General features: G+C 41.9%; 3 protein-coding genes across 3 annotated transcripts; 2 read left to right on the top strand and 1 right to left on the bottom strand.

Annotated features, from left to right (window-relative positions):
- Positions 1–41: 41 nt before the first annotated feature.
- zfyve19 (zinc finger, FYVE domain containing 19) lies at positions 42–4553 on the bottom strand. Its single transcript, XM_083924354.1, has 11 exons — positions 4367–4553; positions 4151–4272; positions 4005–4058; positions 3739–3905; positions 3485–3627; positions 3243–3351; positions 2862–3080; positions 2631–2707; positions 2320–2421; positions 2057–2220; positions 42–1823 (listed from the first exon to the last, which is right to left on the bottom strand). Exons 1-11 carry the CDS (start codon positions 4418–4420, stop codon positions 1745–1747), a joined length of 1290 nt encoding a protein of 429 aa, XP_083780480.1. The 5' UTR covers positions 4421–4553; the 3' UTR covers positions 42–1744.
- A 1255-nt stretch (positions 4554–5808) lies between these two features.
- On the top strand, positions 5809–8196 carry bub1bb (BUB1 mitotic checkpoint serine/threonine kinase Bb; the record flags this gene model as incomplete). Its single annotated transcript, XM_083924356.1, has 8 exons — positions 5809–5951; positions 6060–6119; positions 6210–6354; positions 6453–6649; positions 6733–6896; positions 6992–7185; positions 7268–7368; positions 7573–8196. The coding sequence occupies 8 exons, from the start codon at positions 5809–5811 to the stop codon at positions 7850–7852; spliced, it is 1284 nt and encodes a 427-aa protein (XP_083780482.1). The 3' UTR covers positions 7853–8196.
- Positions 8197–13018: 4822 nt separating this feature from the next.
- On the top strand, positions 13019–27322 carry pak6 (p21 (RAC1) activated kinase 6; the record flags this gene model as incomplete). The annotated part of the gene is made up of 9 exons (XM_083924341.1): positions 13019–13127; positions 21379–21626; positions 23011–23667; positions 24230–24763; positions 25187–25320; positions 26421–26547; positions 26634–26759; positions 26915–27049; positions 27155–27322. Exons 2-9 carry the CDS (start codon positions 21423–21425, stop codon positions 27320–27322), a joined length of 2085 nt encoding a protein of 694 aa, XP_083780467.1. The 5' UTR covers positions 13019–13127; positions 21379–21422.
- Positions 27323–27540: the final 218 nt, after the last annotated feature.

Here is a 27540-nt window from a genome sequence, read left to right on the forward strand (position 1 = left end):
TATGGACTGCTATAACATTTCTTCTTGCATAAACATACCGATAATGCACATGTGATAAAAGTTGTACTGACTATTACTCAGACGGACTGTTTTTTTTGTGAAGACATTGCCTACTTATGTACATAATATTTTTGTTCTGATAACAGTGGTGTATGTCTAAAATAAAATTGAACATTTTCAAGACAAAGCTGTTGATGAATTATAAGCGTTACATCTGATTTTCAACAAACTGGTATTATTCATTTCACAATAAATATATATCAATAAATATTGACATGTCCAATACATCCATCAATTTAGAGTATCAACTAATCTATCCTGTAACAATTGCTCTTTATCACTGTTTAAAACACATATTTGCCTCCAAAGAATGATTGTCTAGAGACAACTATAAAATGCTACCATAGTGCAGCTGTCAGCATATCATTCCCAGAATATAAGCTTGTGTTTTATGTTGTTAATCTTACAACAGAGTGTTGGAAACAAAGGAGACGTTGACATGTCAAGTCCAGGAGTAAACACAGTGAAATCAGCAGCGGGAAGGTCCATTAAGTATGCATCCATTATCCTCATCCATTTCCTGTCTGTGGAGTGTGTATGACATGGCCAGACAAGGCAAACACAGTAACGGCCTCCATACAAACCTTAATGGAACAAGCCCCCCAGAGGAAAGTGTAATTATGGTCTCTCCTCAGTTAGCTTGACAGTAATGCACCCTGATGAAACAGCACTCTGCCCTTCTTTCTCTCTCATACGTAGAGGGTCTTTCGGCTGAGGGCTCCATTATAGTAATTTGCTTGTTCGTTCCCCACTTCCACTCTTGCTCTTCTGACACAGAGGCCAACAATATGGCTACACTTCTACACTACTAACAAGGCCTTCCAGCCTGGCACATTTTAATCAAGTGATGATATCAGTGACTGAAAAAAAAGGCTTCAGTGTTAAAAATTTAACTTAAAAGATGTGACAGCAATTTAACACTTTTGCATCCTTTATAATGGAATTACACATGATGACAAGAAAGGCAACACTCATGCCCCACTTGCAGCCAAACATAGATTACGAGAGTGACTGCAGTGCCTGCCAAAAGAAAACAAAGCCCTCTGTAATCCTTTTATACCAACGCCTCTGCACTTCTTCAGTCCAGAGTTGACAGTAGCCTGGAATTGTACATCTTCCCAGATGAGCTTGTGATGTGGCTGATTTCTGTATGTTCTGTCATATTTTGTGTGTGCAAAGTGAATCTAAGATGAGCCTTTTTTGCTCCAGGGGAAGTAGGGCAAGAGACACAAGAAAACACTTCAAGCTTCTTATTCGGTTGGACAGTTTAAACCCTTTTTGTGGGCAGAAGCTGTGCAGTTTTGCTAAAATACCATTCTAAGAAGAGCCTTTTCATATTATATGTAGTATTACATCAAAATGTATGTATATGACTAGGCCTTGCATTGCATGAAATGTAACCCATTGCTTTTGATTTGTTCACTTCATTCAGAACCATTAACAATTACAGAAAGAAAATGCTGCTCTTCCTGTCGTCTACACAGACGCATCATAGCCACTTTGAACAGATTGGATAAGATAGGTTGGGGTAAACATTAGGAGTTATGGCTTGTTTTAGATAATAGGCAGCGTTTAAATCTTCTGATTATTGTCAATATTAAGTCACTTAAGTATAAAGCACAAGTCAGACAACAGGGATGACTGAGAGCCTGATTAGGCAAACAACTTAATTACAGTCTCACTATCATGTCTTCCTCTTCTTCTTTGGCGCAGTGTAGTTTGTGGTGCGATGCTCCTTCCTGTCATATTTATCATGGCCTTCCCTGGGGAGATAATGGAGAATGGATTGATAATTCATCACAATAAATACTTTATATTCATGCTGCTTAACAGTATGGCAACCGCCTGGCTACAATCTATCTGGGTCATGGTATGCATTCCAAATCACGGCCGTCTTTCATGGGCATCAGTGCAAAGATTTCCATGCAAAGATCTATTGTGAGGCAAAAATGAGAATTATTATTGCCCTTATTATAATGAAGGAATGTCAAGCTACCTGAAGCAGCGGTTGCAGTAAAGGTCTCCATCACAGGTGTGACAGCGAATAGTGGCATCATGGTTACAGATGCAGCACCATGGAAGCTCCTCCTCATCAGTGTCTGATGGCTGATGTGCAACAGCAGACGGTGAAATCTTACTCTTGGGTGCTGGAGCCTGGGTCTTTTAAGAAAAAGACATCATATCAACAAGGGATTAAATGTTAGTCTCTCTGATAACTTGAAAGTGGTGTGAATTTGTATTCTGGTTGGTGTTTATTACCGGTTTCTTGGAGGTTTTTTTCATTTCTATGTTCTTTGGTCCACTGTGTTCTAAAGGTATGTTGTAGCCACTGGCCTCATCCAATGCAGCCTCTTCAGAGAGCTGGAACAAAATTCAGAAATGCAGGAATTTTACAGGTCCTCCAATTTACATAGCAAATTACTAAAATGGCAAAATAGCAGCCTCTTGTGGTCACCAAAACTGCTCCAGATTAGGTCACAATATCTTTAAGGGTGTCATATGCACGCAATAATGAGTTTATCATGCAGAATGTAATATAATCTACATTACAGTACAAACATTATTCAGACCTGTTTTAATACTCTCATCACAGCTTCTTCCTCAGTCTCTTCCTCACTGTCAGGATGCTGAAAGTCCTCCATAGTAACTAGAAGTGACAAATACAATAATGAAACACTTGTCATTTCCGCGATGTTTACACTTAAAGCTCTTGTCATATTTTCTGACATTCTGTATGTAAAAGTAAAGATAACCAATAAGGTTTAGAAAGCAGTACATCAAGATATTTGTGTGTGATGTACCTTTGTCTGGATCCTGCCCCTTCAGCTGCGCCATCCTCTTGGCCATGTCAAGGATTTGATCCTGAGAATGCCGCTCGTTCCTCAGCTCCTCCATAGCCTCCTCCAGGACACGGGCCTTCTCAGCCTCCAGCGATTTGTCCACCTCCTGGTTCTGCTCCAAATTCTCATCCAATGTTCCTTCCTCCCCTTTGTTGAGATCATTCATACGGCCATCTACACCTGCAGAGAGATTAACAGGTTTGAGCATATTTGTAGCTATAGTAAACTTTTGGTGTCAGAATGTAGTCATGATAAACTTATTATGAAAGTGTAAGACTATGATATGTCTGCATCTTTAATCATTAATCAAATGTGGGATAACTCAATGAGACAAATAAATACTGCATTGAGGATTTGATTGCTGGTCATCAATGGCAACTTCCTCTGTCATCTGAGTAATGAGATCGTTGGCTTGTTCAGTCTGTGTCCTGTTATCTGGAGGCTGGTGTGCCTGTACAGATGAGCACACAAGTACATAGATTATAGCATACATGTTCTTCTAAATATGGTTAAATTATTTAAGTTGTACATGAAATAAAGCCCAAGATAGTAGTGAGAAACAAGGAGGAAGAGGTTTAGCTTACACGTGGAGGAGCTTGAGATGGTGAAGGCTGACCCTGTAGAACTGCCAGGCGATCCTCCATCTCTCCTGCAGAAGGCACTGGCCGGCTGGGAGCTTTCAGAGCAGCGAGGCGAGCCTCAATCTCTTTCTCAGAGGGGATGGACCCTGAATAGGATGTAAAAAGGTTACAATGGCTTTTGCCAAGAAAAAAAATATTATTACTATATATGTCAGATTCAATCAAAATGCTAGCTGCTAAAAATATAATTTCATTACTTGGTGCAATGTCCTCCTTCAGCTTGTGAAGTCTTTCAGCAAAAGCCTGATCTTCTTTACTCAGGCCTTTGGTTGGTAGATGGCCTGTTTTACTGTTTCTATTACCTCCTTGTGCAAGAGGCTGTGTCGACTGTCCCTGCTGTTTGGCCTCAAGTGCAGCAACCCGTCTGTAAAAGAAAAATTAACTTTAGATGTCATGAAACTGCTGTGTTGACAAAGAGTCATTTTTTCAAATTTGATAATATTCAAATTATCATAATACTGACTTTTTGTAATTTTCAGGAGGAGACCATTTTCCAGCACTGTTTGGGGATTCTCCACTACAAAATTAGGAAATGAAGATAAGCCACAATGGTTATCAATACTAATTAAAAATCACATTTATATTCTTTTGCATGGTTTTGACCTTTACCTTGAAAGACTGCCATGGCACTGTTTGCAGACCTTCTGCTGGGTGTTGCCACAGCGAGGCACCACAGCACTGAGAGTCAAACAACTGGAGCAGAAGGAGCGGCCGCAGTTCTTACAGCCCAGCTGGGGATATTACAACAGACATTATTATACTGTCTATTTTCACGTTTAACCTGTAAAGCTATGCTATTAATATTATTAGCCAGCAAGTTCTTACCTCCTTCTTGAAGAGACTGAACTTTGATGCACAACAATAACAACGGTTGTCCATGCTGACACGTGCATAGAGTGACGAGACAGGCAATTATAAGTTCACTAATGTTGCTCTTGCGGATACAAATTAAGAGAAAACTGACTCTATTAACAATAATTTCGCAGCTAGCTACCCATTTCCAACCCTTCAACGCTGCTGTAATCAAAACAGGAACTATTCCGGAAAATGTCATATGACGTCACCGTCGGTTTTCCGGTTTGTCGTTCCTCCAATCAGCCAATCAGTTTGCTCCAAATCCTCTCGCGGTCCTCGTTCAAAACACAGAGCCGACCGCTGAACAGGTTTCCTGTTGCAACGGTACAGATTAAACAACCCCGTAAAGAGACAAAGGAGGCCTCAAAGAGGTATGAAAAAACACGATATTGTAGATCAGCAGTTTCGTTCGTATATGCGACTGGTATTTTTTGCTAATATCGCGAACAACGACAAAAACGATCGAACGAAAGCGAATGTTAGCTAGCGTGTTAGCCGCCCACGTCATGCTCCTATTTACGTTAGAAATGAACCTCGCTAACGTTAGTGGTTTAATGCAGGACACCGGAAACATCACAGCTGTCCTTCAGACATGGATGTGAGACGATTGTTGCAGAAGTACCTAGTTTCTGTGTTAGACGTGTATAGCAACCTGCAAGCCCTAAATAACTGAGTATAACAAGCTGCCAGACATTCGTGTATTACGTGGGGGCTTACATCCATAATCGACGTTAATGCTATAAGAAGCTAAAAGTCAAAGGACAGGATTACAACGCAACATAAAATGTAAAAGTATGCCAGCCTATAAACTCTCTGCTATAATAATTATGCTACTTAATAACCCTTTGAGTCTGAGGCTGGTACACCATATATATTAAATTAATTATTATTAATATATATGGCTACACCAAGGGCTAAGGGAATAAAGTCTAAACTGGTGCCTGTGATCATCATGTTAAGTAATCTGTGCATTAATTCCTTTAAGTGGTTTTAAATTAAAGAAATGTCAAACTCGTTAGCGTGTCAATGTTTTTAATTTTTTCTTGGTTGCTAAAATGGCTCCTTTACTTTTATTTGTACTTGATATGATGTATTGTAAATTGTGTTTGCTATTTTCTTTTCTACAGATTTTGTCTGTGTGTTCTTTTTGTAACTATGTGTTGTAACTCTGTGGCTGCCTGTCTTTGCCAGGTCTCCCTTGGAAAAGACATTATTAATCTTAGAATAGTCGTTCATTCTAATATGTCAGAAAACAGTACAATAAAAAAGTAACCACGTTACAATTGAAGAAAAAGAAAAAGATGCAAATAGATACAAGAAAACCTTTTAGAAATGAATAAGTGTGCTTAAACGGTATTAACCCTAAGTGATTAATTTGTGTCTGTAGGCATCCAGTTGTTTTAATTTCCATAATGGCAGAAGGAGGAGATGTTGAGTGGGAGCTAAGCAAAGAAAACATCCAGCCGTTGCGGCGTGGCAGAGCCATATCAGCCTTACATCAGGCACTCAGTCAACAACAGGATGGACTCAGCTCTGTAGTCAACCAACAGAGACAGTATGTGATTTTTAAAACATTGCAACAAGACTGGGTCACAGCTATTTCTTGAACACCTTTCCCCAGCAGTTTTAACATGATGAAGGTTTTCTGTGTTTGTTTCTCCAGGGCCTTTGAGTCCGAACTGCGAATGTATGAAGGAGATGATCCACTTGATGTTTGGGATCGGTAGGTCAAATATGTAAACAATAAAGTGTATTCATAAGTGCTTTTCGAAAATGAATTTTAAATTGTTACATTGCTTTTGTTTTTTTACAGGTATATTAAGTGGACAGAACAAACTTTCCCTCAGGGAGGAAAGGAGAGCAGCCTCGCAACACTGTTGGAACGAGCTGTGACCAGATTCACAGATGAAAATAAATATCACGACGACCCTCGCTATGTTGAACTCTGGATTAAATTTGTATGAATAATAATTTAATCTCTGACTATTTTTGCTACTTTAACAAACTAATGCAGCAGTAATAACTTTTGCCATGAATGTGAATTGTGTGTCATTAGGCAGAGAACTGCCCAGAGCCCTTGGACATTTACCGGTACATGCAAGCGCAGGGAATAGGAGTGACACAGGCATCACTCTACATCGCCTGGTCAGAAGAATATGAGAATCAGGGAAACTGTCGCAAAGCAGACCTGGTTTACCAGGAAGGATTCAAGAAGTGTGCACAGCCGCATGATAAGCTCGTGCAGTTTCACAAGTATGGATTTATCCAGTAATGTTTGAGGTATAGTTTTAAAATGAAAAATATTGGCATAATCACAATTTTTATATGATTTGTAGGGCATTGCAGGCACGTGTGTCCCGTCAGGTGATGATGAATGTGGAGGAGGATGATAGTGATGATGAACCTAAACAACCTGAGAGAGTTTGTCTCGCTGCTCTCAAACACAGAGGGAAAAAAAAGGCCATTGCCCCCATCAACAGAACTGGGTCTGCAATCAGAAGTAAGCGTATGAATATACAAATAAGATCTGTACCATATCAGCATTATCATTCAAAAATATGTTTAATTCTGATGTTTGATGGGTCTTATGAACAGGTATTTCTGGAGGCATGCAGTCAAATGGGGCCCCTGTCCTCAGCAATGCTACAAACAGTCGGTTGGTGGTCTTTGATGAGAACAATACTCAAAGTGCTGGCCCTTCAGAGCCTAAGTTGGAGTCTTGGGTGGCCCCTCCTACTTCCAGGTCAAAGGAGAATGAGCAGAAGCCTGGAAAATGGTGTGATGTCAAGGTATGAGACAAGCAGGTGTTGTTTTGGATGATTTAAATGTGTGGAGTGTAACTCAGTGATGTTAATTTAATGTGTACCACAGGTGCCCCAGAAGACCAAATTCGGACATACTGTAATGGCCCCACCGCCTCCCAAACCCGCCTTCCAACCATTTGTTGAGGACTCAGATCAGCCTCCGACAATGTGAGTGACAAGATAAGAATCTTTATTGCTTTAATTAAATTTTTAACATTTCATTTACATCACACATTCAGGCTCATGAAGATAAGAAGCATCATATTCCTTAAATTGATGACTGACTTTTTTCCAGGTTTAGTCTAGGATCTGAGTGATTTCTTATGGTTAGGTTAGTAAGACTGATTTGGTATCTTCTCCCTACCCTCCCAGGACTCCTTGTAAGATAAACCCGGCAGTGAACACAGTTTTATCAGCGCGTAAGCCCTGCAGAGAAGAGACTCCTCTGAAGAGAATACAGGAGCACCATCAGCAACAGAAGGAGGCAGAATCAGGAAAACTACAGGAGCAGAGCATGTACTGTAAAGAGCTGCTGCTCAATGGCGCCACTGAATTCTGCTTTGAGGAACTGCATGCTCAACGCTACCTTAAAAAGATGACACCGGAGGTCAAAGATAAAAAGGATCACACCAGTGCCAGTGCTTCAAACTGAAGCATCCAAGAAGACTGACATGGATTATGGATTTTTACTGTCATTTAGACAAGACTTTATCTGCAAGTATAATGTAGTTACTGCTATGTATTGTTTGTTATCCTGCTGTGAGTATTTTGTTCTTAGAGCTCCAGTTACTCAAAAAGGTAAAGCTTTTTAGAAACACTTTGAACTGAAGATGCAGTGTTTTAGTTGTTAGATTCATTATCACACGAATTAAATCACAGGAACACCTGTACAATGTAATTGAGTCTAGTACAAAATACCACAAACCACATCGGCGTCAGTAGTATTTAAATCCCTATTGGATTTTATTATATTGTTGTCTACTTCTTGTAAATACTAAACACCTTTGTTAACAACAGCTCAAGACTCTGCTGCAGAAATGCTACTCACACTTATACCTAATTCCTGCTTATTCCATTTATCTTTTTCTTAGTTGCGTTTTTCTTAAGAACTATTGTTTTATATGTGCTGTCTTTTTTTTTAAGTTGATCTGTTTAGTGTTTCTTGAGCAGATGTTTCAGTACATTTCCAACACAGTTAAAAAAGAGGGCTTTAGTGAGGTGATTCAACTGGGTTTAATCTCAGTTCGAATGAAATGTCCCTTCTGGGCCATGTGTTCAATAAACCTGTTAAAATGTCTGGCTGATGACTAAGAAAATTATTGGTTTAGTTTGTTTTCTTTTGACTGAAGGGGGGTGGTTGTAGTAATGCACCGTCAGCAGGGGGCATGTAAGGGAAAGCATGAATTGTATTCTTGGTAATGGTATTTGGATTACTAATGGAGCGCAAGAGCAATTTAGTGCTGACTGTAATCTGGTGTTGCATTTTCTAACACAAGAGTCTAACACTGGTGGGCATGAGTACAAACAAAACAATGCATTTAAATGGTCATAAATGTTATCATTGCTACTTATTCTAATGAAGTGACTAGTTTAACTTTCTCACTGCAGTGTTGTATACCAGGCATAAGACTTGAGGGAAAAATCTTGCATTCAGCGGGCTAAATGTTAATCATTGTCTAGTAGAGGTTACCTAGAAGCCTGCTGACTAAAGTCGTGGGAGTAAACCTAATCTACTGTGATGATGGGATGTACTTCACACACAGGGCAGACTCTGATGAATGGCTAGAAGATAGGTGGTTGCCTCATTAGCAAGTGAAATCCACCCTTTGCAGTTGTGGGCAGAGCAGCCCTCAGTTATTCCCCAGAGGTCACCACCCTTATGTACTATGGCACAGGGTGTTGCTGCTTTATACACACGGAGCACTGGAGGGACATAGTTTAATCTCATTCTGGAAATATGACACCGCCAACCAAGATACTCTCAACTGGTGAGTTCCCAAACTGTCTACTTTAAATTTTGGCTTAGCACTTAGAGCAGCTGAAATTCAGTGATAAATGATAGGCATTAGACAACATGATGCACTCCCATCATAATAACACAGCATAACCACATCATAATGCATTCTCTATGGCTCGCTATTTGGCAGGACTTATGAAATGCTCATCCCATGAAAGCAAGCAGCTAGTGACTCCGATGGCGTCTCAGACAGAAAATCCATAGCTCTCCCTTACTGCAGTGGACATGTGGTACAAGCAAGCTACCTTTTCCTTAATGCGCCTTTGAACAGGCCCTCAGAGAAGAGCTTTTGTCCAGCTATGTTACTTTGATAGACAAGAACACTCGGGGTCTGTGTGGGCCATATTTTACAGTCAGAGCTCTTAAACTATTTGTACGGTTTGTTCTTGCATGCACCAGTTCACAGAAAGTTGTCTGCCCAGGCCTGTACAGTACCTCACTTACAGTACTTCACAAAGTCTGTTGACATGTTTTATCAAGATGAACTGCACTTAGCCAGCCAGGCATATAGAGAGAGAAGAGCCTCCAAAAGTGCAGCAGCAAATCATGAGACCAATTTCTTGAAGTAAAAAATATGGAAGCCCATTCAAGCCAGGAAAAGAAAACAAATGATGAAACAAAAGATTAACTAGTAGCTCATAATTCTTGTAATTTAAAGATCCCATAAGTTTGACCTAATGTATCATAGTTTTTACTTAATAAATTAAAAAAATATATATAATTAAAAAAAAGCATCACATTTATGACTTACTATGTCATTAAGTTGTCTTAGTAAGTCATAATTGTGACTAAGAGTACCTTGAGCATTTTTGTTTTTATTAGGCTATGACTAAGGCTTTATCTATATTCATATCGAAACGCCTGAAAACCCATATCACATACACTGGACATGTGCATGCCGGTCTAAACAGGAAGAAGATTATCTAACAATACTCTGCAGTTGAAATTCATGGATGTATAAATTGAAAATACAGAAAATACAACAATGCCGAAAAGTAAGACCAGAGATTTCTATGCTTGGGCTGACAACAAAGTGGAACTGGATGAAAAAGGCCAGTGTGTTGTTGCAGATTGGGTGTTGTTGCAAAGTAAATATGGCGACATATTAGAGCGGTACTGGGAGCATTATCTATCACCGAAGGAAGACATAGCACTGGGACAAGAAGGATGTCATAATAGAAGTTAGTTTTCTATGTCACATTTAACATATAAGAGTAATAGATCTAATTAAAAGTTCAGATGATGTATAAATATAGTGCTTTTTCACAAAAGCTATGTATGCCTAGCTAACAGGGTCAGCAGCTTGTCAGCAATGGAGATATTTCCATTTTAGGGGCTCGGAAATGCCAGAGCAGAGTTGAAGCCAGGCGTAAATGAAGCAAAAAATATGCGTTTGGAAATGAAAACGCATTAGTTTGGTCATAGCTTAGCTCTTGCCTGGCTCCATATATGACACTATTGGTGAGCAAGCAGGGGAATGATTTATACTGTAGTTGTCTCACTCTTAGAGAATTAAAATGGATTTATAGGTCATCCTGAAATGTCAATGGATTTTGACAAGAAATTACATTCGCTTTAGCAGTATAGGATGAACCCTGATAACCCCTGGTGTAATCCTTACAGATAAGTCCTAAACAATAGAATTAATTGAAATGCAAACAATAAAAGCAGTATCACTTATACGGCCCCTGGGCTTTCATTTTAATGACACTGTGGTTTAAGACTGCTCTTGTGCCTGTAAACCCTTTTTTACATTACAAGCTGTTTTTCACCATTTATCCAAGTGGGTGGATCAATGCTTTAGTGAGGTTGTGACGTCTGACAGTGAAGCTGACAAATGCATTTGAATAAACCCCATTAGTTTGAATCCAACAGAAGTCTCTGTTACCATTATAATGTCTCTCCTAGAGACATACTTAAAATCTGAATAATCCTGTCATTAAAGAGACAATATTCAACGTATGTAACTCACATATACTGCACACAAAACAAATCAACCATATTTCCGAATAATAACAGAAACATTTAAAAAATGATAAATATATAATATGATAAATTTTAGCTTATTATGCCCTCTAAAAAAGGATACCCAATTAGCAAATGAAAAAGCAGAAAAGTCAAACTTTTTTGGTCTACAAATCAAAAATGAATTTCTTTGCCAATGGTACAACAGTATTTAAAACAAGAGGGACTCTTCTTTTCTAGCACAGTTTACCCACTGTATGATGTATTTTACTTTTTATTATGCACTTGCTGTTGGCCTATTTGTTAAAAGCAACTTGCCAGGTTCACTAAACTCTATCATGAAAGCAGATAGAAGTTTTCCTTTAAGTGACCTTTTTGACCCATCGAGTTTCCCTTCATACTGGTCCAGCAGAGATATGAGTGCGGACACATAAATGGCTCAGCAGGACTGTTTTGCGCTTTTCTTCCATATAAACACACCTAATACAAAGACCCTTTAATGCTCTTCGCAGCTCTGAACTCTAAAGAAATCAGAAAAATTAGTTGTGCAAGGCAGAAAAATATAGCCAAGTCAGTAAATATCTGTGACAATGACGCCAAGAGTGACAGAGAGGGAGGGGTTGCTTTAAACCAACGGAAAAATCTGTCATTGTTATGCAGATTGATTCTGCGGAGCCTTTTTCACTTGACTTTATTTGATGTGTGGGGAGGAACATCATTTAAGCTTGTTATAGCACCTTTGCAAGCGTCACATCATATCAAAATGCCATGTATAACATGTATGCCCCAAATCTGGCTCACTCTGCTGCGAGCAATTTCTGCACGACTTGACCCTAATACATTTCCCTGCTTTGTGTCTGGTCTTAGCTGCTGTATAAATTATTCAGGAAATGATTGTGGTGGAAAAAGAGGGGAATGTTTCAGTCAAATAATGAGGATGCTAGGCTGAGGTAGTGTTGTAACTAAAGTTTCCTCATCCCCAAAAATTGTGGGTCACAATGGACTCAAAAGAGATTGGGAGAATGAGGATTGCACCTTCTACAGAAATAACCCCCCTACTTCACACACACAACAACCCCTCCCGCCATCTGCCATCCCTGAGCCTGTCATTCCATGGATAATGCATTTGACTGAACAGCAGCACACTGGGCACATGCAGCACCCTCATGTTCTCATGTCACCAACATTATGTGCAAAGGAGACAGAGGGAGAGATGGAAGGAAGGGAGGTGGCTGAAAGGTATCACAGGTGATGAGGTGCAGCTGAGCTCTCCTCGCCTTACAGTCACTGGAAACCAGATTAAACACACACACACACACACACACACACACACACACACACACACACACAGTCCAATGAGGGAGTGGGAGGAGACAGAGAAGGAGGGAAGTGATAAAGAGAGAGAGAGAGAGAGAGAGAGAGAGAGAGAGAGAGAGAGAGAGAGAGAGAGAGAGAGAGAGAGAGGGAAAGGGAGGTGGGAGGGAGAGACACGGCGAGCCAGAGAAGGAGAGGGAGAGAGGGGGGATGGAAGGAGCTGTATGGGGCTGTAGTCTCTCCTCCTGGATGCTGCCTTTCCTCTTCATGGCTTGTCCCTTCTTTGTACAGTGTCCCCAGGAGCAGGCACCGGTGCACGGACCAGCACTCAGCCAGAGAGCCGGGGATGAATCAGCCCTAACAAAGAGCCTTTGAGATGGCAGTGTGTGCTTCTGCCTGGAGGGAGGAACGCATCAGGCTTTCCCAGGCAAGCGGCAGCCTGCAGTGTGCGCTTGCTTGAGAGCCAGCCCTCCTCGTCATTGTGTGTATGAGAGAGAGAGTGTATGTCCGTGTGTGAGAGTATGTGTGTGTGAATGTGAGTGTATAATAGTGGATGTAAGTGTGTATGTGCGCACTCTCGCTTCCAATCCTTCCTGAAGGAGAGAGGCTATCCTCTTCACTAGACGGCAAGGTAAGGGGCATGACTGATTATTTTTTGTCTCTTCTCCTTTTGTAACAATGATATATCCCTCCAGAGTCCAGTTTCCTCTCTCCACAGTGAGGAGAGTGGGGGTAAAGAGGGGGAGGTGTGGGGGGAGGAAAAGAGGCTTTATGTCATTGATAAAGAGCAAGCTAGTGTATGCCGTCAGTAGGCATCAGCCGAGGTGGAGGAAGAGAAGAAGGAGGTGGAGAGGCTGTGAGCAGAATCCAGTGCAGGCAGGTCCTGATGTAGGGGGAGAAAGGGAGAAAAAAGGGAAGACAGAGAGGGTTGCTGGATGTATTCAGTGATGAACTGCCTCTCAAAAGAGCCTTCACCTTACATTCACCCCTCCTCCTCAAAATCCACACATCCCCTTCCTCCCTCCATGTCGCTTCTTGTCTTCAACTTCTATTTCAAGGAAGAGGATACAATCCCTAAAATGTTGTCTTCCTCAAGATGCATCACACTTGTCAAATACAGACTGTGCCATAGCTGTGGGCACTGTGGACAGAAGCTTCCGGTTTTCACCATTGTGTATTCTGTGTGTAGGCTGAGTTCTCAGGTGATATTTCTGGTCCTACCAGTGCATAGGGATTCAAGCTGCTACTACACACACTAAGAGAGTGTAGATGGATGAAAGCACATGAGAGGAGATGGACATGTGGCATATTTTGTTAACAACATTTACTTTCATCCGTTAATGCAATCATTAGAAAACCTGTTGTGCGAGAGCTTGTATGAACGTGGGAGGCGGCGTTCGAACTGTGCTATGTTTGACTCTGAATTTGAGACATTAAGAAATGAGGAATCGACTACTTACGGGGTGGAAACAATTTGAAGAATCTCTTTTAGTTTATTTATAAGAGGCTGAATCCCCAGTGGAAATCTATTTGAGGCTGACGAGTTTTAAAGAAGTGTATAGATTCTTATTTTTTGTCAATTGCTTTAGCACCACCATTACACTCATTGTTATTGACAGAGAGAGTTGTGACTGCAGACATGTACTGTAAGATATCAACACAAAGGACTGAGATCAGATCGAACTGTATTCTCTGTATTGATGTAGTAGTGCATGTTGTTGTGACGGCTCTGCAGTTCTTAAACATGTGTTTATGTCTCAGGTTACTAATTGGTATTCAATGAGAAGGTAGGGAATAGAGGAGGTGACAGAAAAGGTCTCTTCGGTGCGTGCACACACACAGCTGGGCATCTGCTTCACTAAGGTTGATGTGTGCACTCCAAAGTCTAAAGTTGTTTGAAAGCTTTTTTGTGGCAGCACAGACCCTGGTCCATGTAGTAGGACACTGACAGGACAGGAAGTGATCTCACACGTGAACACAACACACAGGTGTAGGTGGCACATCATTGTAATGCACCCTGCTGATTTTTTTTCAGGAATGCTTGTGTCATGTTCAGGGCAGACGAAGGAGGGGACAGCGTGCATCAGCAGCTTAGCATCACCATGAGACGTCAAGCACTACGGATTAAAAACAGAGTCCAAATTAGGACAGCGTGGCATCATTCCCCTCTGCTCAGTGACAGAGGAGGTGCCCATTGATACCAAAAAGGAATCAGAGGTTAAAAATGGTTGGTGCTGTGTCCCTGGGCGAGACTCGCTGAGGCCTGTGCTAAAAAAATATAAATCAAAGCTTTCATAAGCACATGCATGTACAGTAAAGCTTGCACTGAGGCCTGGCACATTAATAAATTAGACCCAAGAGAGAAGAGTTGGGCTCATACCATTAGTCCAGGCTGATCATACGTCTCTACCAGCACGGCGTCAAATAGTTCAAAGCACTTGTAAGAGCCAAGAGGGTCTTTAATTAAACAGAGTGTTGGTCAGTGCTGCATTTCCGTACTCTCCTGACTAGCTTTTCGTATACATATTGTTACACTGCACGGAGAAGAATATTTCCTGAATTAAGAGTGTGTTTTTTCTTCGACTGTTGTATCAGCATCAATAGAACATCCCATAAAAGCCCCAGGACATTAGAAGTGTTGCTCTTACAATGCCATTATCTTAAAGTGTTTGATGTAGATAGAGATATAGCTTTTACTGTGCATCTATGTCCAAACTTCTTGCTGCGGGGCAAAACAAACTTGTTTTCTTGTCCATTATCTCATCCAGGAGAATCAGTGCCAATATGTCAGGTGACAGAATGATGTACGCACTCTGTTGATGCAAGTGCCGTGTCCTCAAATCCCCTTTACTGTGGCTTGTTTACTGCAGACAAAGCTGCCTAAGATGACGGAGAAAAGAGGTTACATCCTCAGAACGGAGATTGCCGCTATCCTCAAACCTGTGAAGATTCATTTTCACTTCACTTCAAATCTATGTCCACCGATTCAGCATCTTAATTCTTTTCAACTCAGTCTGCTCCCTCTCTTCGCTGCCATCTTTCCTTTCAGTCACGATGTCTGAGTGCCCAGACTCTCCTTTTCTCCCCCACTTTTTCTCCTCCTGTCTTGACCTCTCATTTGTTTCCTCCTGTCAATATTAACACAAGACTGATGTGCACTCCTGCGCAGATGTCTGCCCTTGAAGCACTGACTGCCCATATTGTTGGGCACGGACATCACATTTTTCTATACACTTGCAATCATGAGGCCTTTTCTTACTAATTAACAAGAAATAGCAGACGCTGTTTGATTGTTTACTTTCTCAAAATCCCATTGCTCTGTGACTTTGAACTACTTCACACAGAGGTTTAAGTAAAAGCCTACACATGACGCATCGCTGCAAGTTATGTGACATTTGAAATGCCCCGAGATATGTCACTATCAATGAACCCTCTGTGTGAATATGGGTCATCCCTGCTTTATGCCCAATTTTACAGAGTGAAATGTATGGAGAATATGGATAAAATTCCACTGAATATGATTTGCCTCTGACACCTTTGTATAATAATGTGCACAATCTATGCACATTAACTCCCTTTAGTACTTAACTATTCATAAACTATATACTGAAACTAGTCCATAACGTTCACTTCACATGCCCTTGGGTATGCGCTACATTGTGTCCTTACCCCTGAGTGGAGCTTTTATCATCAACTATACTACTTAAAAAAAATCTGGCACACATCTTCATCTGTACTTTCTATTTTTCTGGTTCTGAGTAGCTCCTTCAATGTCATGTGTACCCTCGACCAAGAGTTTAAAGTCTTGCTAGCAGCTCTGTGAAGCTGAACTTAGGCACGTCAGTGATTTAAGCTAAATGCTAAAGTCACCATGCTAACATGATCATAATGATCATGTTTATTAACACCATCTCAGTTTAGCATGTTAGCTAACATTCGCTAATCAACAGAAAACGAAATATGAAGCTGAGGCTGATGGGAATATCACATGCGACTGCTTTGTCAGGACTCCTTGGCATCACTTGTCAATATACTGGGTAGCCGCGCATGTCAAACTGTGATGCTCCGTCGTGGACTCTATTTTAAACACAGGGTCTAAGTCTGTAGTCTCTAGTTTGAGGAAGGGCAGGTACAACGTCACTTCTAATAAATTTGTCAAGGAGCCACTTCTGGTGTTCTGACTTTATTTCCCTTCCATACTTACATTTCGGTCCAGCACCCAGCTTTATATTTTGGGATGTGCAGGATTTTCTCACCTGTTTAAACACAGGGAACACATGGTTAATGTTGTGAAAAAAATACTTGGTTAGGATTAGGAAAATATCATGGTTGCTGTAACAGTGACGCATGGGACATGAACAAGACATGAACAAGACATGAGCAAGACATGAACAACTTTCTCTGGGTGAAAGTTCTGTGTTTGTTTGATCGATCCACTAACCCGACCGCCTTCCTATGTGGACTTTGTCGCTCCTACTTCTTGAGCACTTGCTCTGAGCATCCAATTATGCTGCGGATGGTTAACAGTTGAAAGCCTGGTGCGTTTCGTAGAGACCCTCATGTGTGCCTTGTGTGTTGATATCAAATGCAGACGGCTGAGACAAAATGGCTGTATTTGATGCACTGAGAATATAAATGGGCTGGATCAACCAAATCATTGCATTTCATCCTGAACGGGACATGAATTTGTGTAACAAATTGAAGGTAATCCCCCCCAATAATTGATGAGACATTTACTAAAAAAACACAAATGTGATTCACAGTGGTGAGGGGATCACCAAAGTCACTGGGATTCATCCTCTGGAGACATCGGCAATCCATCCAAAATTTGCGGAGATATTTCAATCTGGACCAAAGTAGTGAACCAACCAACCGACCGATTATTTTAAACGACATTGCACTTCCTAGCTGCTAGCAGTGCTAAAATATCCAGACTGTGCTCTCAGCCGTAGCCACATTAGCCTGATTTGTGACTTTATAGGGGCAGTGGATGTGTTCAGAGTGCTTTGTCGTGCATGATGTATCAGACCTCTAGCATCAAATATGCATGACAGCAACATGTTATTCCATGTCATTGAACGCAGCTTATTACATTGTCTCCTATTGACAATCCTTCCATGTCTGCAGAGGTGACTTCAAAGAGAAAGCACACACCAACTTAAATCATAAACACTGCTGTTGTACTGTCCGGTCACGTCCAGCTTGTGTACCTTTTTCATGCCCTCAGATGGCGTGTATCTGTGTGTGTTTTACAAAGCACAAGGAAAAAGGAAGAGAGATGACCAAGCAAGACCACCCCACCCCCCACCCCTCCGTCTTGAGAGGCAGTCTCATTACACTCAAAGGGCAGAACGGTCATCATAATGAAGCTGATAGAAGAGCAATTTCTAAGCCCCCCACACTGCACTGCAGAGTCCAAAAACAGCACTTAAGACCTTGATGCTATCTATGCCTCTATGAAATAGATGTAGCCCCCTGTAATTCAGCATAGCTGGATTATACTTTTACGTGCATTGACAAACACAAAAAGAGGATTACCTCATCTCCATCATCTCCCACTCTTACCTCACTATTTGACATGAATCCTGTACAAAACAAACACGCGTCTGGTGCTAGAGAAGAGATGGGGGGGATGATGTGTCCTAAAATTAGATCAGTGAAGGACTGAACACCATACTAATCCTGCCAGCACAGTCACCTGCACACTCACTACATTTCTGCATGCACGCCAACAAAAAAGATAGAAGCAGAAAATCAGGGCAAATAGAAAAAAATAATCATTCAACTGAGCTCGGAGCACTAACATCGAGCAAATCCAATATCTCTCTTATCTCTCGATCCCCTCCCACTCATCCACAACACAACCTGCTCGGGGTGATTTGAACATGAGAGGAATGCGAGCATGCCCCCTCCTCTCCTGTCATGTTGTCTGTGAGAAACGTATGGATTGCCTGCTTGCATTTCTGCATGGCATGAAAGACCGGGACACGCTGTTAGGTGAAGAAGTTCTACTCAGTTGGGATGTATTGCTGTGATTAAGTGGTGTTTCTGCAGAAAAAATGCAGTCTGTTTTTATATTTTACAGAATCTGCACGCTCCATCGTCTTCTTTTTTCAAAGGTTTGTGTTTTGTCAGACTTCACAGACTTGCTGCGAGTAGCTTTATGCTCATGTGATTTTCTGTGACATTTTAGTTCTTACTGCTTTGTAGATTTTCAGGTCATGCATTTGGATCGTTTTTTACTCGTCATTTTTTGCTCCTGCACACAGTTGTAGAAAAATCATGGAAAATGGAAAACGACTAATGTAGCACAATTTCAGAGTAACTTCATCCTCTTTTTTTTCTTTATATCCCTGACAGCAGCCAGCTCAGTTTTTGCCTCAGCACTTTGATACATTCAAGACAAGCCACTGAGGCATAGGGTCAAGTCCCTGCAGTTTAGAGGGATGTGACCAGAAAGCATGATTATGCACTGTGCAAGTTGAGCTCTGTGCAAGTTGAGCTCTGTGCAAATGTTTTATATGACAGCCTTAGAAATCAATAGGATATTGTTATCAAGACAGTCATAAGCTTGGCGGTAAGTAAGTGAAAGGGGTCAATATAAGGCCAGTTGCATGTGATTAAAGCTTGTAAATCAATAAATGCATCAACTTTTCAATTCCTTTTACCCGGGCATGAATCAGCAAAGTGTTTCTAATTGCCTCTAATATCACAGCAGTTACATTTTTTTTTTTAATGGAAATGAATGCTGTGATATGTTTTGTTCTCTGCTGCTTTGAGCTGATGAAGCCTGATAAAGTAATAAACAAGTAGCTGTCCTATTTGTCTTGTTATCACCCCATTATTGCTGGCAGTGGAGGACTGTAGCAGTTTGCATTTGACTCATGAGTAAATATTGATTGATCTGCTTGTAAAAGGATACATGAACGCTATGTGTAAATATTTGTTCTGGCAATGCCAACATCTCCACGTAGAACAGCTATCTAAGCCACCAAGTCTCTTGTACAGCAGAAAAAGAAGAAAACAGAGATTGCAAACTTTTCTTTTGCAGCTTGTTCTCTCATGCGGTCATTATTCAAAAAGCAGCCACAATTGGTGCTTAAAAGCCTTTCTGTGTCTGTAGGAAGGAAACTGGGTCCTTGTCTCTCTAATACATCCAGGTCTGACTGTAATCTTGGTCCTAACTCTTCTCTCCCCGACTCCTGAGAGCCCTCACACCATAATGTCCCTGTCAGATAGAATTAAAGTCCTTCCCAGCACCACATTATGTACATAGGGAGAGCACAGAGTGATACGCTTATGCAACACTTAGCATATTAGCCTTGGGATTGAATTATCCTTGGAGGGTGACACCCTCCATCCTTACCCCGCTTTCCTTTAATGAGGCAGGTTCAGCTGATGTGACCAGTGGGCCTGACCTCCTTTTACCCTCTGGTGATGCAGCAGGGCGAGTGGTGTGGGGTAGTCACCGGTACAACTCATAACAGGCGTCATTGATACAGATAAGAACCGTGCTGGTCCGAGGGCGGAGGTGGAGAGAGGAGAGGCTGCTAGCGTGATCGCCTGCTGAGTTGTGGACGATTGCAAAAATAATTTCCTCAACTCCCATCATTTCACAGTGCATGATGGGAGATTGTATCTTATATTCTAGGGTACCTTGTAATACTCTAGCCTGCATACACCAGTGCCTTTAAGTGTTAGGATATACAGTATACATTCTGCTTAAATAAACAAGGCCATGAGTGTACAGCCATGCTTGTGACTTCCACTCTGTGGTGTTTTTGAGCTTCATGGTCACACCAATATGCTAACATGCTCACAACGATAATGCTAGTATTTTCGGGTTAAGCAGGTATAATGTATACCATGTTCACCAGCTTAGTTTAGCATGTTAGCATACTAACAGGTAGCAGCTTCATGCATCTGTCGGTAATAAGTTAAAAGGACTGAACCATGAAACTGTAGTACTATTGCACACTTCAGAAGGAATAGCCAAAATGTCTGCCAATAGCAAATTCACAACAATGCCATCCATAGAGCAATGCTTCTAGCATGGCTTGCTGGAACGTCCTACACACTGGAAGCTACATGAAACAGTATTAATACTAATCATGAGACTTAAATTTGAGTGATTATCTCCCAGTACAGCTGTGCAGCTGAGGAAATGAGATGTATTTAATTATTTCCCTTCACTTGAATGGAAAATAAAGCTTAACATACAGTAAAACAGAGTTAGTGGCCCACCAAACGCATGGCCATCCATACAAAGATTAAGTGGTTACCCTTCCTGCAATCAAGGGCACACAAGCTACTAATTAGGACGGGATATGAAAGAGTTATAAAGGGTTTATGAAGGATAGCCTGCCATAGTGTATTTGTGTGTGTGCATGAGCATGTGTTTGTGTCTGTGTGTCGTCCTGCTAATGCACTGAAAGCCTATGGGCGCTGGCCAGCCCGGCCGCGTGCTCATCAGCAAAATGGCACAGAGAATGAATAAGCCTTGATTGACCAGATATACTTCATTACACATGTGCTTACAAATCCATCCACTCTCCTTGGAGCCATTCTCAGACACAAACTTGTGACAGCCAGCAAGGCAGCATGCAGGGACATACACATCCCAGACATGGAGCAGCTTTTAGATGAGCTATTTGAATATTTTCTCCCACGTGGAAAGATCCTCTGTTGACAGATTTTATTTGAATATGCTTGGTCATACAGTAGATAATAAAGGAGAGTCGTCAGTTGCAACATCAAACATCGATCGATTATGCAGACGACATTTGCTTAAATTCAAATGTCAAGATTAAAGTTATACTTGAACATGTGCCGTCTGTAATATTGAGTACAGTTTATTAAAATATGAATACTTTTCCCTACAGGGACATTTTGAAGCGGGAAAGCTGTCACCCACGTGGACCTGAGGATGTTTCGCAAGAAGAAAAAGAAGAGGCCTGAGATATCAGCGCCCAAGAACTTTGAACACCGTGTTCACACCTCATTTGACTCCAAGCGTGGCTGCTTTGTGGGCCTTCCGACCCAATGGCAGAGCCTGATAGAGAACCTGCGCAGGCCCAAACCCATGGTTGACCCTTCCAGGATCACAGAGGTGGAGCTGAGGCCAAAGAAGGTACACGGCACCTTCCTCTGAACTCTTTATTGATCCTCTGACTTTACGTTGAACTGATCACTAATGACTAGCACACCATTTAACCAGGATCTCAGAGACACTGATTCATAAAGATATGCTGCCTGTTGTATTGAGGCAGAAGTGTCTTTCAGGGTTTCAGTAAATGCCATAACTCTCTGATGACAACGTGGAGGGAAGGCCGGCTCCACTCCGCATCCTCTTTCTTTCTTATCTATCATGGGGCTAATGACCCTGCTGTCTACACTGACTCTATGTTGAATCCTCAGAGGGGGCACAAGATTTATTACTCCATGCAGGCAATTAATAACAGTCTATGGTGCCTTCACACAGATGTAAAGCAGAAGAGATAAAAAGAAGTACAGAAAAGGAAATGCCAGTTAGTGATAAAACCTACAAATCTCAGGATTTCTTTGCTTCATGTAGAGTACGGCCGATTCTGATTGTGACCCTCCGGAAAAAAAACATTTCCTTAATTCGATGATGTGATTAGTGCTGTTCAATATGAGAAACATCATGTCAGTATTTAAGTGAGACTTATGGTTTTAATTGCATCATCAAGATGTGATGAGTGTGTTGAACCTCACCATGGCAAATAACAAATATGGATGAAAATACAGTATGTTTCATGAGTATTGGTCTGATTTTTACAGTAAAAATATAAAAAAATTTGATGTGATATCTTAAAAAAAAGTAATTTCAAACTATATTATATCAGCATTTTCTAGAATATGATATCTCACCAAGGTCATTATCACCTGCCATTATCTCTACTCAGAGAGGTGCTGCAGTAGGTGAGATGTCATCTGACCTTCACCCCCTTTGAGATGTAATGGCACCGGACCACAGAAACAGGAGAGGCTATTGAACTGCCTGTGAACTGAACATGACTCTATATCCTGAGAGTGTCTAATGAGCCACCATGCACTCTCTCATACAATTGCAACAGTGGCACTCTTCTGGCAAAACATCTTAAGTCTTTGTCTGATCATGGCAGGTTTGCCTTTACATGCCTACTAACTATGCATACAATCTGGTCAAAAGGTCATAGAACCACTTGTCTTTATCTGAATCTGAACTTTGCAAAATAGAAACAGTGGACGCTCTGACTTTGTAGTGTGTCTCTTGCTACATTGGCTTGGTATTTTTGTCAGTGTATTGTCAGAACGAGCCACTGGGGAAATGATTTAAGTTACTGTCTTTGAAGAATGACAAAGATGTCCTTTACTTATTCTCAAGTCTAAATTTAACTAGCCTTTGAGCAATGATTATGTCACCCTCATTATTCCTGTCAGTCCAAAATCTTTCTATAATGTGATCATGGCAAGCGCAAATGTGCTAATGAGAAACGCCTCTCCTCTTTCAGACCATTGTACGGGGGAGCATGATTGGTCACGGAGACTACATCTCAGCCATGATCAATGATATGAATCGTCTGTCTGTGACCAGTTCTAACTCTTTGAGGAAGAGTAGCCCCTCAGCCAGGAAGAGGGCCCAGTCACTTGGAAGGCTCGGGGAAGTCAACGAGGGAGACACTTACCAGTACGAGGGCCTGACCCAGGATGATGAAGACGATGAGGATGCTGGGCAGGACCACTGGAGGGATAGGGCCAGGAACATCCACAGTGAGACCAACACCCCCTACTTGGGCATGAAGAAGAGTAGCACTCTGCAGCCCAATGGGATCTTGCCAAAGGCCAAGTCCACCTACGAAGTCAGCTTCAACATGCTGGAGGGGCCCTCGCAAACGGTTCTGCCCCAGAATATCCCAGTGCTAAGTCACGGGGCTTATATGAGCAGTGAGGTTGGCAGCCCTCAGGAGAGAGTGATATGGAAGAGAGATTTCCAGCTGCCAAGGGGAATGCCACCAAATCAGAGACCTATAGCTTGTTTTTACAGCCCAGCTATAGCTGTACAGCAGCACCATGGTGATCAAGCAGCCACAGAGCTCCGGCCCAACTTACCGATGTACATGCACCCGCAGAACAGCCCTGGGAGGCCCTTCTCCTCCTATGACCTGAAGGTAAGCTTGACATTAGCCTACAGCTGTTTCTTTGCACATCTTTGAGATCATTAAGTGCAGAGATTATACATTATTCATAGAATACACAATATATGCATATTTCTGCTAACGTGTTCATCATATTGCTAGTAATCAGCAGGTTTTTGCATGCGCTTCAAATCCATTCAATACAAGTTTTATGTCAAGAAATTATTTTCATGCTTAGGTTGTGGAAACATTAGGGAGGCAGCATATTGATCGGCTTTACACTAAAGGTGATTAAAGCTCTGGGGTTGACTATTTTATTTGATTCTAGAGTTAAAATATTAAATGTCAGTTTAATGTGCCAGTGGGGTTGTAAAAGTTGAGTGATAGTGTGTTTGGCAACATCTCAGTGGAGCACTTGGCTCCATATTGAAACATCCTAACATGAGTCATACCAGGTGAAGTGGATGCAGATTGAAAGGGAAAGAATTGATTTACATTCACTTTTAAAGCAAGTCTTGAACCCCAAAGCAGGCAGCCAACTCTCTTTCGGCTCCCTTCTTTAATGTTCTTCCCCCTTTTCTCTTTTATCATGCAGGCAGAATCGGCAGTAAGGTACCACTCTGGCTTCTTGCCCACTGGTAACAGCAGTCCTCTTGTGGGTGGCATCAGACCCCAGCGAACTGTACGTTCCTCAGCTAGCTACACCCTGGGCCTGTCACCTAACATGGGGCTGAGGCCCAATGGCCCCGACCCTTTCCTCAGGCACTCTGGATGCCCCAATCCTCCCTATCCCCGGCAAGACAGCCCCTCCCAACCTCGACCCTCCCCTACAGGCTCACTAGCAACCAGTCCTCCAGGAACCTGCTCCCCTGCTTTCAGGCCCCCACAACATCCTTCGCCCAGACCGCCACCAGACCCACCAAAGGTGACCCATGAACAGTTCAAGGCCGCCCTGCAGATGGTGGTAGATAAGGGCGATCCACGGTCTTACCTAGAGAACTTTGTAAAGATTGGGGAAGGCTCGACAGGGGTGGTGTGTATCGCTACAGAGAAGCACAGCGGCAGGCAGGTGGCGGTGAAGATGATGGACTTGCGGCGGCAGCAGAGGAGAGAGTTGCTCTTTAACGAGGTACAATATCCATCTAAGTGATTCCTACAAACACAACACAATTCAAGAACACACAACTCATTCAATATTACTGCAAAATTCAATTTTTCTACAGTCTAGCATTTAAAGGATTAAAGGGTTTCTAAAGTTTAAGAAAATAACCTCGGCTAAAGATTGGCGACACTGAAAGTTGTGGGTGTTTATCAGACAAGATCTCAATAAAAGGCACTACTGAGTTAGATAATTAGAGTCTCATCCAAAGTACAAGTCAGGATATCTTTGACTCTGTAGCACCAATTTTGACCATTCTCTTTGTCACTTACAAGTCATCTAACCTTATGTAAGCGCTACACTAAATTACTGAAGATTTATCCCCAAAATGTACCACACTATTGGCTATGTCTCTCAGGATTTTGGTTCTAACTTGAATTTTCTGTGTTGCAGGTGGTCATCATGAGGGACTATCAGCACAGAAATGTGGTGGAAATGTTCAAGTCAGCCCTAGTGGAGGAGGAGCTGTGGGTAATCATGGAGTACCTCCAGGGTGGAGCACTGACCAACATTGTGTCTGAAACCAGGTATGAGCACCACCAAGAGATCATCTCTGTCCCTCTTAAGAAAGATACATTGGTGCATTTCTGTCTGGTTATGATATCATCTTTAATAACTAAATCAACCACAAGGGGGTAGTGTGGTATTGACTGCTGAGGTATCAGTGTTGATACCAGCACCACAAAGACTCACAAAGATTTTCATTCAGCCTTCTCCCTCACTCCAGGCCTGCTGCTTTTAAAATGATAATCCCATAACATAATTGAAAATGTGCATGTTTAGATGTCATGTAAGTATTCGGTTTTGGTTGAGAATTTGATTTCCTGATGCTGTCATTCTGTCCAGTTGCGCATACATCAAAACTAAGGAAAACATATTGACCGGCAGAAGGAAGTTGAATTTTATCGGGCCTTATTTGTTTTGAGCTGCCAGTGTATTTTATATTATTGACGGATGGCTGGCTAAGGGTAAGATCGCTTGACTCAAAGGAATCCTCTACACTGTGATGACATATACAGTAAAATAAGCCAACTGTCACAGCCACTGTTTGTCAAACACTAAGATAATCAGTATATTGACAGACCAATCAAGAATAAGGGTCCCTTTCTTCAGTTTTTCTGGCTGCACTCTCGTGTCAAACCTTTAGATTCACTCAAGTCTCCCTAAGTTAAGAGGCAGAGTAACTGCCTAAATTAATGCAAGATATCTTAATATAGTTACATACATAACATAGTTTTAGATGTGTCCTTTATTTTGTGTGTGGACGCAAACAGCACTCTCTGTTAGGTAACTCTTTCTTTGCCTTATCTTTGGTGTCAGTTGGCATATTTCCTCACTTGCTGTTTGAAAATAGCTTTTTGTCTCCTGGCTCTTATGTCTGCACTTGTAAAATATCAAAGCCACATTAACATTGCACAGGAATGAACAGGTTTTTGTCATTCTGCTGTATGGGAGATGTTGTTTTGAGCGTTCCACTCTTTATCGTTTGCCTTTAATGCACTGTGATTCAGGATTTTCTACTTTCTCGGCTGTTGATTTGTCATAAGTTGTAATGGAAAAGTGTGAAATGTTAATGTAAAATCTGTTTGTGTGTGAGTAAATTTGTATGTATGTGTGTATCCTGCAGACTGAGTGAAGAGCAGATTGCCACAGTGTGTGAAGCTGTTCTGCAAGCCCTGGCCTATCTACATTCCCAGGGAGTCATCCACAGAGACATTAAGAGCGACTCTATATTACTCACATTAGACGGAAGGGTATGATATGTTGTTACTCTTTATCTATTTTTTTCTTTCTGTTTTTCCCTACCTGGATAATAAGATCTGGCTCTTGTTCCCCACAGGTCAAGCTCTCAGACTTTGGCTTTTGTGCTCAGATCAGCAAGGACATCCCTAAAAGGAAATCTTTAGTGGGGACACCCTATTGGATGGCTCCTGAGGTCATCTCCAAATCACCATATGGCACTGAGGTGAGGAGGCGCACGTTCAAATGCACACATGCTGAATAACAGTGGTGATCTCGCTCACGTAGCATAAATGCCAACATGGGCAATCTGTGCTATAAGATCTGTTACATCATTTAAATGTGTCCGTTACCTAATTTAAATGTGTGATCGTGCACCAGGTGGATGTTTGGTCAATGGGTATCATGGTGGTGGAGATGGTGGATGGGGAGCCTCCGTACTTCAGTGAAACCCCTGTAGCAGCTATGAAGAGACTGAGGGATGAGCTGGCTCCTACTGTGCGAAATGTCAGCCAGGTATAACAGACATACACTCACAACATATTCTGTCTTTAAAGAGGTAAGTGATAAAGTGTTAAAATGTTCAAATATATGTACCCTGGATCTGTATCTCTGGTCCAGATCTCCCCAGTATTAAAAGACTTCCTGGACCGTATGCTGACTCGGGAACCCCTAGAGCGGGCCAGCGCAACTGACCTGCTGGAGCATCCCTTCCTGCTGCAGAGCGGCTCACCTCAGTGCCTGGTCCCACTGGTGGAGCAGTACCGCAAGCGCATGTCCCGTTGCTGACCCCATGGGGCTTGCGCTCCCCGACACCCATCTTCAGTCTGACCTGTCCAGGCAAGGACCAGCTCCGGGGTCCAACTCCTCTAGCACCCAAGCTGGGAGATCAGCTCCAGAGAAGCAGACCCAGACATCATGTTGCTGCCAGAGTGATGGTGGCAGGACGGCAAGTTTGGTTGACAGACACCGCATGGTCTCAGGCATGAGAGAAGCACTTTAGGAGT

The sequence above is a fragment of the Echiichthys vipera genome, assembly GCF_963691815.1.
Source record: "Echiichthys vipera genome assembly, chromosome: 12".
In the NCBI taxonomy this organism is placed as follows: domain Eukaryota; kingdom Metazoa; phylum Chordata; class Actinopteri; order Perciformes; family Trachinidae; genus Echiichthys; species Echiichthys vipera.